Source organism: Leptonychotes weddellii, chromosome X (assembly GCF_054177405.1).
Source record: "Leptonychotes weddellii isolate Sample4059 chromosome X, ASM5417740v2, whole genome shotgun sequence".
Taxonomy (NCBI): Eukaryota; Metazoa; Chordata; class Mammalia; order Carnivora; family Phocidae; genus Leptonychotes; species Leptonychotes weddellii.
In genome coordinates, this window is record NC_138385.1 from 55,992,064 (window position 1) to 56,007,885 (window position 15,822).

The window sequence follows — 15,822 nt, forward strand, 5'->3', positions numbered from 1 at the left end:
TCTTATAATTGTTTGTATTTCTTCGGTGTTGGTTGTGATCTCTCCTCTTTCACTCATGATTTTATTTATTTGGGTCCTTTCTCTTTTTTTTTTTTGGTAAGTCTGGCCAGGGGTTCATCAATCTTGTTAATTCTTTCAAAGAACCGGCTCCTAGTTTTGTTAATCTGTTCTACTGTTCTTTTGGTTTCTATTTCATTGACTTCTGCTCCGATCTTTATTATTTCTCTTCTCCTGCTGGGTTTAGGCTTTATTTGCTGTTCTTTCTCCAGCTCCTTTAGGTGTAGGGTTAGGTTGTGTATTTGAGAACTTTCTTGTTTCTTGAGAAAGGCTTGTATTGCTATATACTTTCCTCTTAGGACTGCCTTTTGCTGCATTCCAAAGATTTTGAAGAGTTGTGTTTTCATTTTCATTTGTTTCCATGAATTTTTTTAATTCTTCTTTAATTTCCTGGTTGACCCACTCTTTCTTTAGTAGGATGTGCTTTAGTCTCCATGTATTTGAGTTCTTTCCAACTTTCATCTTCTGACTGAGTTCTAATTTCAAAGCACTGTGGTCTGAAAATATGCAGGGAATCATCCCAATCTTTTGGTACTGGTTGAGATATGATTTGTGACCCAGGATGTGATCTATTCTGGAGAATGTTCCATGGGCACTAGAGAAGAATGTGTATTCTGTTGCTTTGGGATGGAATGTTCTGAATATGTCTGTGAAGTCCATTTGGTCCAGTGTGTCATTTAAAACTTTTATTTCTTTGTTGATCTCTTGCTTAGATGATCTGTCCATTTCAGTGAGGGGAGTGTTAAAGTCCCCTACTATTATTGTATTATTGTCGATGTGTTTCTTTGATTTTGTTATCAATTGGCTTATATAATTGGCTGCTCCCATGTTAGGGGCATAGATATTTACAATTGTTAGATCTTCTTGTTGGATAGACCCTTTAAGTATGATGTAATGTCCTTCCTCATCTCTTATAGTATTTGGTTTAAAATCTAATTTGTCTGATATAAAGATTGCCACCCCAGCTTTCCTTTGATGTCCATTAGCATGGTAAATGGTTTTCTACACCCTCACTTTAAATCTGGAGGTGTCTTTGGGTTTAAAATGAGTCTCTTGCAGACAGTATATCACTGGGTCTTGTTTTCTTATCCAATCTGATACTCTGTGTCTTTTGATTGGGGCATTTAGCCCATTTACATTCAGGGTAACTCCTGCAAGATATGAATTGAGTGCCATTGTATTGCCTGTAAGGTGACTGTTACTGTATATTGTCTGTGTTCCTTTCTGGTCTATGTTACTTTTAGGCTCTCTCTTTGCTTAGAGGACCCCTTTCAATATTTCTTGTTGGGCTGGTTTGGTGTTTGCAAATTCTTTTAGTTTTTGTTTGTCCTGGAAGTGTTTTATCTCTCTTTCTATTTGCAATGACAGCCTAGCTGGATATAGTATTCTTGGCTGCATATTTTTCTTGTTTAGTGCTCTGAATATATCATGCCAGTCCTTCCAGGCCTGCCAGGGCTCCATGGATAGGTCTGCTGCCAATCTAATGTTTCCACCATTGTAGGTTACAGACCTCTTGTCCCAAGCTGCTTTCAGGATTTTCTCTTTGTCTCTGAGACTTGTGAGTTTTACTACTAGATGTTGGGGTGTTGACCTATTTTTATTGATTTTGAGAGGGGTTCTCTGCTTTATAGCTTTTGTCCCTCTTTGCCTGCCTCCTGGATTGTGCCACCTGTTTCCTTCCCCAAATTAGGGAAGTTCTCTGCTATAATTTGCTCCAATATTCTATGAATATCTAAAGCACAACAAGATATATGGCTCTACAAATATATGGCAAGAAGAAGTAGGGGAAACATATGATACTGGGCCAGTCATCTTATCAATCACAAAGTTAAGTTTTCCAACATAGTTCTGGATGGTCCAACTTGTACTCTGTTATGAATATAGTGGCTTTGAGTCATCTCCATTTAAAATGGAGCAGTGGTCTAATAAGCTATACTGGAAGGGGATATGTTACTTCTGGTTCACTCTGATTCCTGGAGTGCAGCTTTTTGAGGCCTGTGCTGCTCCTGGCTGTGGGTTTGCCCTCAGAACTATTCTTCTACTTTTCCTGGCTCCCAGCATCTTGGGGGAAAGCTTCCATGGGTGGGAGGAAGAAAGACACCAGGGCATTTCTCTGTTTTGGGCAGCTTCTCTGGCAGTGGCTCATTTCTCTATCCTCATTTCTCTATACATTGGCCAATAAGATATAACTGTATTGAATCTTTTATTAATATATAATGACCCTTTATGTCTCCTGTAAAGTCTTTTTTTTAGTGGGTGCTTGGGTGGCTTGGGTGGCTCAGTCAGTTAAGCATCCGCCTTTGGCTCAGGTCATGGTGTCAGGGTCCTGGGATTGAGCCCCATGTTGGGCTCCTTGCTCAACAGGGAGTCTGCTTCTCCCTCTGCTCCTCCCCCCGCTCATACTCTCTCTCTCTCTCAAATAAATAAATAAAATCTTTTTTTTAAGTTCTAAAAAATTAAAAAAATAAAGTCTATTTTGGCTGATATTAATATGGTCATCCCTGCTTTCTTTTGGTTACAATTTGCATGTAATATCTTTTTCCATGCTTTCATTTTCAATGTATTTGTGTCTTTATATCTAAAATGAGTCTCTTGTAAGAACAAACTGATGGTTACCAGAGGGGAGGGGAGCAGGGGAGTGGGTTAAATAAGTGATGGGGATTAAGAAGTTCACTTGTGATGAGCACTGGGTACTGTAAAGAATTGTTGAATCACTATGTTGTACACGTGAAACTAATATAACACTGTTTGTTAACTGGAATTAAAATTAAAACTTTCAGGGGCACCTGGGTGGCTCAGATGGTTAAGCATCTGCCTTCAGCTCAGGTCATGATCCCAGGGTCCTGGGATTGAGTCCCGCATTGGGCTCCCTGCTAGGCAGGGAGCCTGCTTCTCCCTCTGCTTCTGCCTCTCTCTCTCTCTGACTCTCATGAATAAATAAATAAAACATTAAAAAATTAAATTAAAACTTTTAAATAAATACATAAGATGAATCTCTTGTAGATAGTATATAGTTGGATTGTGTGTTTTTAACCATTCTTTCAATCTCTGTCTTTCAACAAAGCTTAAACCACTTAAACTTTAGGTAATTACTGATAAGGAGGGACTTCTGTCACTTTACAATCTGTTTTCTATATGTCTTATAGCTTTTGTCCCTCATTGCCTGCATTCCTGTCTTCTTTCGTGTTTAGTTGATTTTGGTACTGAAATGTTTAATTTCCTTCCTCATTTCCTTTTATGTATACTCTGTAGCTATTTTCTTTTTTTTTTTAACATTTTTTTTAATAATTTTTTTTATTTATTCATTTGAGACAGAGAGAGAGAGCAGGAGCAGTGGGGAGAGGCAGAGGAAGAGGGAGAAGCAGACTCCCTGCTGAGCAGGGAGCCCGATGTGGGGCTCGATCCCAGGACCCTGGGATCATGACCTGAGCTGAAGGCAGACGCTTAACCATCTGAGCCACCCAGGCGCCCCTCTGTAGCTATTTTCTTTGTGGTTATCAAGGGGTTACATTAGTATCCTAATGTTATAACATTCTAATTTCAATTTATAACTGCTTAACTTCGGTAACATACAAAAATTCTGTTCCTTCACAACTCTGTCTCCACTCCTTTTAGTTGTTGATGTCACAAAATTATATTTTTATACACTGTGTGTCACAAAACATAAACTAATAATCTTTTTAAATGTGTTAGCTTCTTAAATTATGTAGAAAAAATTTGGAGTTACAAACCAAAGTTACAATAATACTAGCTTTTATAATTGCCTATTATTGAAATCTTTATTTCTCCATATGGCTTCAAGCTACTGTCTAGTGTTTTAGAAGATTTCTTACAGGGCTGGTCTAGTGGTAACAAATTCACTCAGCTTTTGTTTATCTGGGAATGTCTTAATTTCTCCCTCACTTCTGAAGGACAGTTTTACTGAATATAGAATCCCTGGTTGATGGGATTTTTTTTCCCTTTAGCACTTTGAATATATCAGGCCACCACCTCTGACCTCCAAAGTTTTTTATGAGAAATCTGCTGATAATCTTATTGAAAATTCCCTTGTATGCGATGAGTTGCTTCTCTCTTACTGCTTTCAAGATTCTCTCTTTTTCTTTGGCATTTTAAAGTTTGATCCCTATGAGTTCATCTTACTTGGAATTTATTGAGCATCTTGGATGTTTATATTCATGTCTTTCATCAAATTTGGGAAGTTTCCAGCCATTATTTCTTCAAATGTTCTCTCTGCTCCTTTCCTCTCTCTTTTCCCTCTGGGACTCCCACAGTGTGTATGTTGAGCTTCTTAATGGTAGCCCACAGGTCCCTTCGGCTCATGTTCATGTCTCATTATTTTTTTTTTCTGTTCATCAAACTCAATACCTTCCATTGCCCCATCTTGAAGTTTACTGATTCTTTTTTTATGCCTGTTCAAATCTGCCTTTGTATCCCTCTGGCGAATTTTTTATTTTAATTAATTATTGTGCTGAAAAGCTCCAGAATTTCTTTTTGTTTTCTTTTTAGATTTTCTATCTTCTTATTGATATTTCCATTTTGTCCATTCATTATTCTTATGACTTTCTCCACATCTTCCTTTAATTAATTGAACATCTTTAAGACTGATGCTTAAAGTATTTTTCTAGTAGATTTGTCATCAAATCTTTTGCAGGGACAATTTCTGTTGATTTTTTTTTCCTTTGAATGGGTCATACTTCTTTTCTTTATATGCCTTGAGATTTTTTTTTGTTGAAAACTAGACATTTGAATCTAAGAATGTGGTAATTCTGGAAATCAGATTCTCCTTCCACAGGGTTTGCTGTTTTTTGTGATGATGATGATGATGATGATGATGATGATGATGATGTTTTAGGCTGTCTCTGTGCTGAGTTTCAGCCTGTGGTAGAAACTTAAGATCGTCTCAGGTCTTTTCTGAGCCTGTCTGTAGGCATGCATGCTCACCTCTAATTTCCCCATATATATAGTTGTTTTTAAATGTCCTTATCTCTAATGCCTGGCTCTCAAAAGGGGAAAAAGAGAGAAATCAAAGGGGAGAGGAGGGAAAGCGCACCAGTCCTTTAAATCCACTGGGAGTCATTTCAGCCAAATGGGGTGGGGTTTGCAACAATGCAGGGAGATGCAACAACAATGGGCAGTGCTTTTTTGTCTGTACCTCTGTGTTTCGAAGCAACAGTTGATAATCAGAAGGCAGATCCTTGATATCTGGAGAACATGATCCTTTCTGCCTACCGTGGCTCCTGCAAGCTGTGTGCAAGCTGCTCCAGGAACACATGCAGAGCTGCCTGCCTGTGGCTGGGGGTGGGAAATGGGTGGTTGCTACTGTGTTAAGAGCTGAAAATGACCAAAATTAACTTCAATTTGCCATGCAAGCCTTTCCCTGGATGTTTTGATCTTTTAATACACTCCAGAATTCCAAAACAGTTACATCAGACACTTTCTGCCAGTGCAGTTGTCTAGGAGGGAACACAGATTCCTGATGCTTCCCACCCCACCATCTTCCTAGAATCCTCTCACCCAAGAGCCCTAATTTTTATTATGTTATGTTAGTCGTCATACATTACATCATTAGTTTTTGATGTAGTGTTCTATGATTCCTTGTTTGCGTATAACACCCAGTGCTCCATTCAGTACGTGCCCTCCTTAATACCCATCACCGGGCTAACCCATCCCCCCACCCCCCTCCCTTCTAAAACCCTCAGTTTGTTTCTCAGAGTCCATAGTCTCTCATGGTTCATCTCTCCCTCTGATCCCCCCCCCTTCATTTTTCTCTTCCTACTATCTTCTTTTTTTTTTAACATGTAATGTATTATTTGTTTCAGAGATACATGTCTGTGATTCATCAGTCTTACACAATTCACAGCACTCACCATAACACATACCCTCCCCAATGTCTATCACCCAGCCACCTCATCCCTCCCACCCCCTATCACTCCAGCAACCCTGAGTTTGTTTCCTAAGATTAAGAATTCCTCATATCAGTGAGGTCATATGATACTTGTCTTTCTCTGATTGACTTATTTCACTTAGCATAATACCCTCTAGTTCCATCCACGTTGTTGCAAATGGCAAGATTTCATTTTTTCATGGCTGCATAATATTCCATTGTATATATATACCACATCTTCTTTATCCATCCATCTGTTGATGGACATCTTGGCTCTTCCCATAGTTTAGCTATTGTGGACATTGCTGCTAGAAACATTGGGGTGTACGTACCCCTTCGGATCACTATGTTTGTGTCTTTGGGGTAAATACCCAGTAGTGCAATTTCTGGGTCATAGGGTAGCTCTATTTTCAACTTTTTGAGGAACCTACATACTGTTTTACAGAGTAAGAGCCCTAATTTTTAATACACTTTATTTTTTAGAACAATTTAGACTTACTAAAAAAAAAATGGAGAAGATAGTATAAGGAGTCACCATATACCTTGCACCCAGTTTCCCCTATTATTAACAGTTTTTAGCAGTATGATACATTTGCTACAATTAATGAACAAATATTGATACCTAATTATTAACTAACATCCATAATTTATTCAGATTTCCTTACTTTTTAACTAATGCCTTTTCTGTTCCAGAATTCCATCCAAGATATCTCATCACAGTTAGTTGTCATGTCTCCTTAAACTCCTCTTGGCTGTGATCATTTTGATGCTTCCCTTATTTTTGATGACCCTGACAGTTTTGCAGAGCACTAGTCACATATCCTTTCTCTCAGAATTTGTCTGATGTTTTTCTCGTGATTAGACTCGGGTCACATATTTGGAAGAGAAAGATTGCAAGGTAAAGTGTCATTTTAATCACATTATATAAAGGGTACATACCTCAATATCACTCATCATCAATGAAATACAAATCAATGAGATATCATCTTACACCTGTCAGAATGGCTAAAATCAAAAACACAAGAAATGACAAGTATTGGCAAGGATGAGGAGAAAAAGGAACCCTTGTGCACTGTTGGTGGGAGTGCAAACTGGTAAAGCCACTCTGGAAAACAGTATGGATATTCCTCAAAGAGTTAAAAATAGAGCTACCCTACAATCCAGTAAACACACTACTGGGTATTTACCCCCCAAATACAAAAACACTAATTCAAAGGGATACATATACACCCATGTTTATTGCAGCATTACTTATAATAGCCAAATTATGGGAGCAGTCCAAGTGTCCATCAATAGGTGAATGGAGAAAAAAGATGCAGTGCATATATACACAATGGAATATTACTCATCCATAAAAAGGAATGAAATCTAGCCATTTGCAATGACATGAATGGAACTAGAGAGTATAATGCTAAGCATAATAAGTTAGTCAGAGAAAGACAAATACCATATGATTTCAATCATATGTGGAATTTAAGAGACAAAACAAACGAGCAAAGAAAAAATAAAAGAGAGAAAGGCAAACCAAGAAATATACTCTAAACTATTGAGAACAAACTGATGGTTACCAGAGGGGAAGTGGGTGGGGGGATAGATGAAATAGGTGATGGGAATTAAAGAGTACACTTATCACGATGAGCCCTGAGTAATGTACACAATTGTTGAATCACCATATTGTACACCTGAAACTAATATAACACTGTATGTTAACTATGCTGGAATTAAAATTAAAAACTTAATTAAAAATGAGTATATACTATCAACATTATTTGTGACTGTGCATGTTGAAATTGATCACCTATTTTATGTAGTGTTTGTCAGGTTTTTCCGCTGTGAAGTCCTATTTTTTAAAATTAAACTTTTCATTTTAAGACAATCATAGATTTACATATAGTTGTTAGAAGTAATACATAAATATCCCAGGTACCCAGTTTTCCCCAGTGGTAACATCTTATAATACAACAGTGCAATATCACAACCAGGAAAGTGGCATTGATACAGTCAAAATTCAGACAGTTCCATCACCATTAGCATCCCTTATGTAATTCTTCTATAGCCACACCCTCTTCCCTCTCACTCTCACTCACTCCTTAACTCCTGATGATCACTAATCTGTTCTCCATTTCTATAATCGTATGATTTCACAAATGTTACATATATGGCACCATACAGTATATGATTTTTGGTATTGGCCTTTTTCACTCAATATTATTTCTCTGGAGAGTTATTTATTTGACAGAGAGAGACGCTTAGGGGTTAGGAGTGTACCTGAGTTTATTTTGTTGCAACAGCACACAACGACAGAATCAATTTCTAGGAACCCAAGAGGGTCACAGAAGTTGAAACTCAGCTGCATTGAAGGGATCTTTTAGATGGGAATGAAGGATTACACATGAAGTTTTGTGGAAGTTCATAAAAGAATGTGGCTTCAGTTATAAAATCAGTTACATTTCTTTGACCTCATGGGTTCATAGGCCAAAAATTGTACCCTCTACACTATCTTTTCTAATATAAATTCTATCATATCCTAGGTTTGACATGTAGTTATTATTTTCCAAATCATTTTTTCATTACAACTTCAATTATGGTTACCTCCCCAATCCCAGGTTTTATTTAGAATTTAAAAGTACCTTTCCCACTTTATAGAACATCAGTTGTTTTTCAGATTTGATTTTTAAAAATAGATATCAGCATTTGAAACTGAACATTTTTATATCGGTGACAACACATTTTTTCAGAAACTCCTAAATATAAATATAATTTTCCTATCTATGAAAATGGGTGTTTTTTAAATTGTCAAAGTCCCAATCAGTGTTTAATGTTAACATTTATATTTTTCTTAGATTTTAAAAAATATGTAAGTCCAAACTTTGCCATATGTTTATGTCAACCATTTGCTGCGAGGGTTTTTCATTTCTCATTGCTCTCTCTCTCTCAAAGCTACTTATATACATTATACCCATTTTCTGGTTTATTTTCATTAAACTGTACACTCTATGTAGGGCCAGATAGAGATGTCTTTCAACTTTATTTGAAACCTGATGAAACCCTCTTATACTGTTGGTGGGAATGCAAGTTGGTACAGCCACTTCAGAAAACAGTGTGGAGGGGCCTCAAAAAATTAAAAATAGCTACCCTATGACCCAGCAATTGCACTCCTGGGTATTTACCCCAAAGACACAGATGTAGTGAAAAGAAGGGCCATATGCACCCCAATGTTCATAGTAGCAATGTCTTCAATAGCCAAACTGTGGAAAAAGCCAAGATGCCCTTCAACAGATGAATGGATAAAGAAGATGTGGTCCATATATACAATGGGATATTACTCAGCCATCAGAAAGGATGAATACCCAACTTTTACATCAACATGGATGGGACTGGAGGAGATTATGCTAAGTGAACTAAGTCAAGCAGAGAAAGTCAATTATCATATGGTTTCACTTATTTGTGGAACATAAGAAATACCATGGAGGACATTAGGAGAAGGAAGGGAAAAATGAAGGGGGGCGAATTGGAGGGAGAGATGAACCATGAGAGACTATGGACTCTGAGAAACAAACTGAGGGTTCTAGAGGGGAAGGGGGGGTGGGGGATGGGTTAGCCCGGTGATGGGTATTAAGGAAGGCACGTATTGCATGGAGCCCTGGGTGCTATACGAAAACAATGAATCGTGGATCACTACATCAAAAACTAAATATGGTGACTAACATAATAAAATTTTAAAATAAATAAATAAAAGCTAATGAGATCAGATAATTCAAAACGGTCAATATGTAATAAAGTTAAAATTACTTTGACAAGGTCATAGACATTTTCAGAATGAGCTTTATTTATCAACGAATCTCTGAGGAAATTTCACTTCCTCAGGGTACCTTGTGTATCTAAGACAGAACTACATGTCCCCTCTCCAGCATATTCTATCCTTTTACCGGGTGTTCTTTTTTCTCTATAGCAATTTATCTTCACTGACACTCTGTATTATTTGTTAATAGATTCTAGGCCTGTGTTCCCAAACATGATCTTATTTGTTCACTGATATATCCCCAATTCCTCCAGCAGTGGATGGCACACAGTAGCTGTTAAATGTTAAATCGAAGTACAAAGAACCAAAAATCGCCTAATGACTGTCCAATAATCAGATTCTCCAGGGGCGCAGAAACACATTAATGACATCTAAAAGTGAACAACTTCTTCTGAGATTTTTTTTTCCAGCCCTTTCCTCCTTCAACATGGTAATTGAAGCTCACTGGCCTGGGAGTAGCCTCCATCTATCAACTTTTGGTCAGTGAAGAGGTTTCAGAGAAAATAATACAATTATCAATCAGCAAAAGGTGGGGGGGGGGGACAAAGGGGAAAAACTAAGCGGTAGTCTCAATGGGGCATTCCCGGGCCAGATGTCCCGACTCGCCACAGCGGTAGCAGTTGACTTCACTCGTTTTGCTGCAGTTGCTGGCCATGTGGCCGGTCTTGCCACACCGGTAACACTTGACTTGGGGGCAGTCTTTCTGAATGTGGCCATATTCACCGCAAGAGTAACACTTGGGCTCTTCCTGACGGTCACAATCACGAGCCAGGTGGCCTGGTCTGCCACAAGTGTAACAGCACTGCTCTCTCTCTCTCTTCGGCTCAGTACAGTCTTTAGCGATGTGGCCACTTCTCCCACAGTTGTAGCAGATGTCCTCGAGAAGGTCACAATTCTTAGCATGATGGCCAGACTCACCACAGCGGTAACAGATGTCAGGTAGGTAGGTGGAACTGCACGGAGAACCTCTACCACGGCCTCTGGCTCCGCGCCCTCGGCTCCCTCCTGCTCTAGGGCATCCCCGGGCCCAGTGGCCAGGCCGCCCACACTTGAAACATTCGTTACTGCTCATGGCGGAGGTGAGATCTTACGGTGAGCCGGCCCACCACTGCCCCGAAGGCTCCAATGCAACTCCCCTTAGGGCGGCTTAGAAACAAGTGGCCGTTTTTCTCTAGCGGCCTCAGCAACGTCACACAAGGTTTGCGCACGGCCCCAATTATGCGTCACAGGCAATCCAGCTGCCCTTCCCCCCGCCCCCCGCCCCGACTTTCCTACTACCCTTGAAGTCAAAAGCATGGCTGAGTGTTGATGTTTTCTGTTTTTGTTTTTGTTTTTTTAAGTAAACACTTGGATCTTTAAGTTTGTGTGAATCCTTCCCTGTTCAGAAAATATACCCTGTAAGATTTCTTATAAATAAGAATTATATCTTTGTGATCTAGTAGATGATGTTTTTACATACATCCTATGGACATAGGAAAAACATGTATGAGATGTATCTAATCCAGTAAATGAAAGAAACAAATCATAGCAAATTAGACCAACCTCTTTGTTTTAAAAAATAAAATACAAATGCTCATAAAGATATAAGATACATAAAGTAGAAAAAAAAAGTCTTTAAAATGCCACAGTGACAGGCGTCTGGGTGGCTCAGTCGTTAAGTGTCTGCCTTCGCTCAGGTCATGATCTCAGGGTCCTGGGATCCAGCCCCGCATGGGGCTCCCTGCTCCTCAGGAAGCCTGCTTCTCCCTCTCCCACTCCCCTTGCTTGTGTTCCCTCTCTGGCTGTGTCTCTGTCTGTCAAATAAATGAATAAAATCTTTAAAAAATAATAAAAAAATCATAAAATCATAAAATAAAATAAAATGCCACAGTGAGGGACGCTTGGGTGGCTCAGACAGTTAAGCATCTGCCTTAGGCTCAGGTCATGATCACAGGGTTCCTGGATGGAGCCCTCAGTCCAGCTCCCTGCTCAGTGAGGAATCTGCTTCTCCCTCTGCCTCTCCCCCTGCCTGGTGCTCTCTCCCTCTCTCTCTCTCAAATAAATAAATAAAATCTTTTAAAAAAATAAATAAAATGCCACAGTGATACTTACTCACAATCTTGCATATTTTATTGAAGGAATCCTAGTTTTCAACATAATCGCCACCGTTTGTTATAAAACATAACAGGATTGAAGCAGTCAGTATAAAGAACACATTATAACTTGGAAAATAAATTACAAAATCGTAATTTAAATATTGGGCACATTTCCTCTCTGTTGTTTTCCAAATTGTTTATATCTTATATAAACTGCATAAAGATTTATGGACATGTTCATTTATATAGATACACAAGTAAGTATGGAATACTAGACACTGAAATATCAACCACAGCTATTTTGGGTTTATATGATTGAATACAATTTTTTTTCTCCTTATTTTCCTTCTTGTACTTTACAACTTTTGAAATGAGTTTAGGTTATTGGTAATTTTATTTTATTTTTAAATTTTATTTATTTATTTGACAGAGACAGCAAGAGAGCACAAGCAGGGGGAACAGTAGAGGGAGAGGGACAAGCAGGCTTCCTGCTGAGCAGGGAGCCCGATGCGGGGCTCGATCCCAGGACCTTGGGATCATGACCTGAGCTGAAGGCAGATGCTTAACCATCTGAGCCACCCAGTCACCCCGGTTATTGGTAATTTTAAAAACTCACAATAAATATTTTTCTTACAAATATTTTTCTTTAGATTACTAGTTAACTAGCTTTGCGCAGTGGCAGTATCGTAGCCAATGAGGTTTATCTGAGGTGCGATTATTGCTAATTAAATTACTAGTTAACTATATGTTTTGCGTATGAATTTTTTTCTGGCAGGCAATACAAACATATTTGGTAAAACACAGACATAAGAATAGTATATGTAGCCTGTTATTGATTTATAATTTCATTCCATTATGACTGGAGAACATACTTTGTATAATTTCGATCATTTTACATTTACTGAAGCTTGTTTTATAGCCTAGCATATGATCTGTCTTGGAAAAATGTTTCTTGAGTGCTTGAGAAGAATGTTTACTCTGCTTCTATTGGTTGGAGCATTCTCTAGATGTCATTCAGATCAATTTGGTTGATAGTATTGTTCCAGCTTTCTATATCATTGCTGATTTTCTGTCTCCTTATAGTATCCATTATTGGGAATAGAATATTAATTCTCCAACTATTATTGTTGGATTATTCATTTATCTATTTAATTTTGTCCATTTTTTCCCCCATGCATTTTGGGGATCTTGTGTTAGGTGCATTACGTTTTTAGTTGTTATAGTTTCTTGATGAATCATTTTTATCATTATAAAATGCTTTAATCTTTTAAATATTTCTCCAAGGTGTCACATTTCTCTCCAACCCACAACTACGCTAAAGCAGGTCTACATCACCTCTTGATCAAGTGATTTTCTAAAATGCAAAGTGGACCACATCACTCTCTTGCTTAAAATCTTTCTCTTCAATAACTACTAGATAAACTCCACTAGGCCCAAGAGAGGAAGTAATCTTCCCAAGATCAAACTAAGACCATGACAGAGCTAAGACTACATCCCAGGTTTCCCAACTGAATACTCCCTTTACTGTATGTACCACTGAGCAGGGTACTCTGGACTGGCTTATTCAATCTTCATTTAATTATCCTTCTTGTTTGAGAAGTTGGAAAGTCAAAAAGTCCACTTTCTATACCCACTTGCAGCCATAGTTCTGGAGGCAAAATAGGGTCTATCAATTAGAACCAACTCTTCAAGATTTGGAAGGCAAATGTGACATCTTCCAGTTACATTTTGCCTGTTCCTGACAAGTGAATTGTGCAGGCTTGCCACACAAATAACATTTTGATGTTCAGTCATCAGCATTGTCTGCCAGCAATCAGTTCTGGTGGTGACAGCAGCAGCTGTGGTTTTTCACTTCGGTTTTGGTGTGCCCTTGAGGTCATGGATGCGGCTGTAGCCTCAAAGGTACTAGCGATTCTGGTTCGTGTTTACTTTGGTTTTTGTTTGTTTTGAGAGGTGCTCTGTAAATTCTGCCCGAGGTGGGGCCGCCAGAACCATGATCCATGCTCCCAATTCTAATGGGGACCCCATTATCCTGGGCCCCAGGGTTCACACTCACGATCTTAGACTGGAGCCCACAGACCCAGTGGCACCACTATAATCCCACTTCTGGGAGTACTTAAACCCTCAAGCCCACATTCTGGATTTCCTAAACCCTGTCTTAAGGGCCTCTAGGCCAAGAATCTCCGATCTGAGCCCCTGACCCACCCAAGACCCCTAAGTCCGGTTCTGGGGCTCTGGGGCTCAGATTTGAGCACACAGACACATTGAAGATGGCTTACAGCAGCTTGGAGCCCCCATCTAGAGAACCCCACCAGACCAGGACCCCTACCTTTAACGATGCCTATGCATAGACTCACTCCAGGGTCCCTCAAGCCAAATGGGGATATTTTGGATTGGGAGGGGACTTCAAACCTGATCCTTTTTCCCCATCCCACCCATCCACGAACTGCCCTCCCCCAGAAGCCCAAACCCTATTTCGAAAGGATCCTCAAGCCGCCAGCCAGAGGACAGGTCCCTACCACAAGGCCTCGTATTACTCCTCCACGCCCAGCTGCCAGAAATCCATATTTTGTAGGGAGAGGGCAGGCTCAGGAGCAAAGCCGTCACCTGCCCCGTTTTTTCCCTCGGAAATTTTAAGTCTCAGCCATGTTCTCTGTTAGATGGTTTTTTGAAGGGTGGTGGCTCTAGGGGAGGCAGGGGCCTGGGGTGGGGGCTGGGGAATGTGCTTACATGACTGAGGTGGCAGCAGCGGTGATACCAGAACTCTGGTTGGTCAGTTCTGTATTCTTCTGGGAGTTATTCCTTGCGACTCCACCTAGAACCTGTTCCTCTTCTCCTTCCAAATAGTTTGTAGGCATGTAATTTTTTATATTAAATTCCTTCTTACATCTAAAATACAGATGGGAGGGGCGCCTGGGTGGCTCAATCGGTTGTGTCTGCCTTCAGCTCAGGTCATGATCCCGGGGTCCTGGGATCGAGCCCCGCATCGGGCTCCCTGCTGGATGAGGAGCCTGCTTCTCCCTCTCCCTCTGTTGCGCCCCCTGCTTGTGCTTGGCGTGCGCTCTCTCTCTGTCAAATAAATAAATAAAATCTTCAAAAATAAATAAAAATAAAAAATAAAATACAGATGGGTTTTCTGCTCCTTACAGTGATTCCTGATTGATACAAACATCTCCCAAATTACAGTTATGACCTCCTTACAAACATACACATCCTCTTAAATAACACATCTTTGCTCTATAACCAGATATCTTTATTGCCCATACACAAGACTGGATGGATTCTAGGCCCCAGTGTATCTAAATTTGTGTCCCCTGGCTGGATTTTGTTGCAAGAGGTTTTTCTCCAAGTAATTTATCAGGGTGTCAATAAACAAATCAATCCCATTACTTGGTCTCTTAGCCATCTTGTTCACATATTCAAACTAATTAACTGTTAGCAATGAAATTAAGGCCTTTATTAATATGAGTTTGTTACTGTACCATCTTGCCAGTCTCTGCTTTCCCATTACCTCATTCCTCAAAAATCACAAAGAACAGACAAGTTCTTGTGCCAAAGTAGACTAGTACTATCATGGAAAAATTACTGGACTCTGAGAAGACAAGGATACTTATTTCCTCAGTTGTTTTATATCCTTGTAACAATAGCTTTTGCGAAGTTAAGTCCAGTTCTGTGTCAGATTTAGTTGATGTACAATTTGACAATGCAAAGCTATATTCAAGGGATTAATAGAGTATTCTTGATTGCCTCTTGATTGCCTCTTCTCCCTGCACCCCAACCTCAGTTCAGGGTATTCACAGGTTTCAAGAAATCCTCCTTGTTAGTCAGGATTCTTCAGAGAAGCAGAACCGACATGATATCTTTATCTATCTATATATGGATATTTATGACCATACCAATATGACACATATATATCTCCAACATGGCTATAATCATATATCCATAATTATAATTATATATTTATATCTATCTGGGAAGTCCAAAATCTGGGAAGAGTTGATGTT

The 15,822-nt window shown here is 39.3% G+C and overlaps 2 protein-coding genes and 1 non-coding gene across 4 annotated transcripts in view; 1 reads left to right on the forward strand and 2 right to left on the reverse strand.

The window, feature by feature from the left end:
• LOC115941091 (uncharacterized) overlaps positions 1-15,822 on the reverse strand; it is a 448,023-nt gene that overhangs the window by 241,823 nt on the left and 190,378 nt on the right. The window lies entirely within an intron of this gene.
• On the reverse strand, positions 10,300-10,868 carry ZCCHC13 (zinc finger CCHC-type containing 13). The gene has a single exon (XM_006733686.2). The coding sequence runs from the start codon at positions 10,813-10,815 to the stop codon at positions 10,300-10,302; it is 516 nt and encodes a 171-aa protein (XP_006733749.1). The 5' UTR covers positions 10,816-10,868.
• On the forward strand, positions 12,483-12,623 carry LOC115941094 (U4 spliceosomal RNA). The gene has a single exon (XR_014141525.1). It is a non-coding gene; the product is annotated as a U4 spliceosomal RNA (small nuclear RNA).

Excerpts from the sequence above, each read along its gene's own strand:
- ZCCHC13 (XM_006733686.2), bottom strand. The coding sequence starts at position 10,815 with ATGAGCAGTAACGAATGTTTCAAGTGTGGGCGGCCTGGCCACTGGGCC.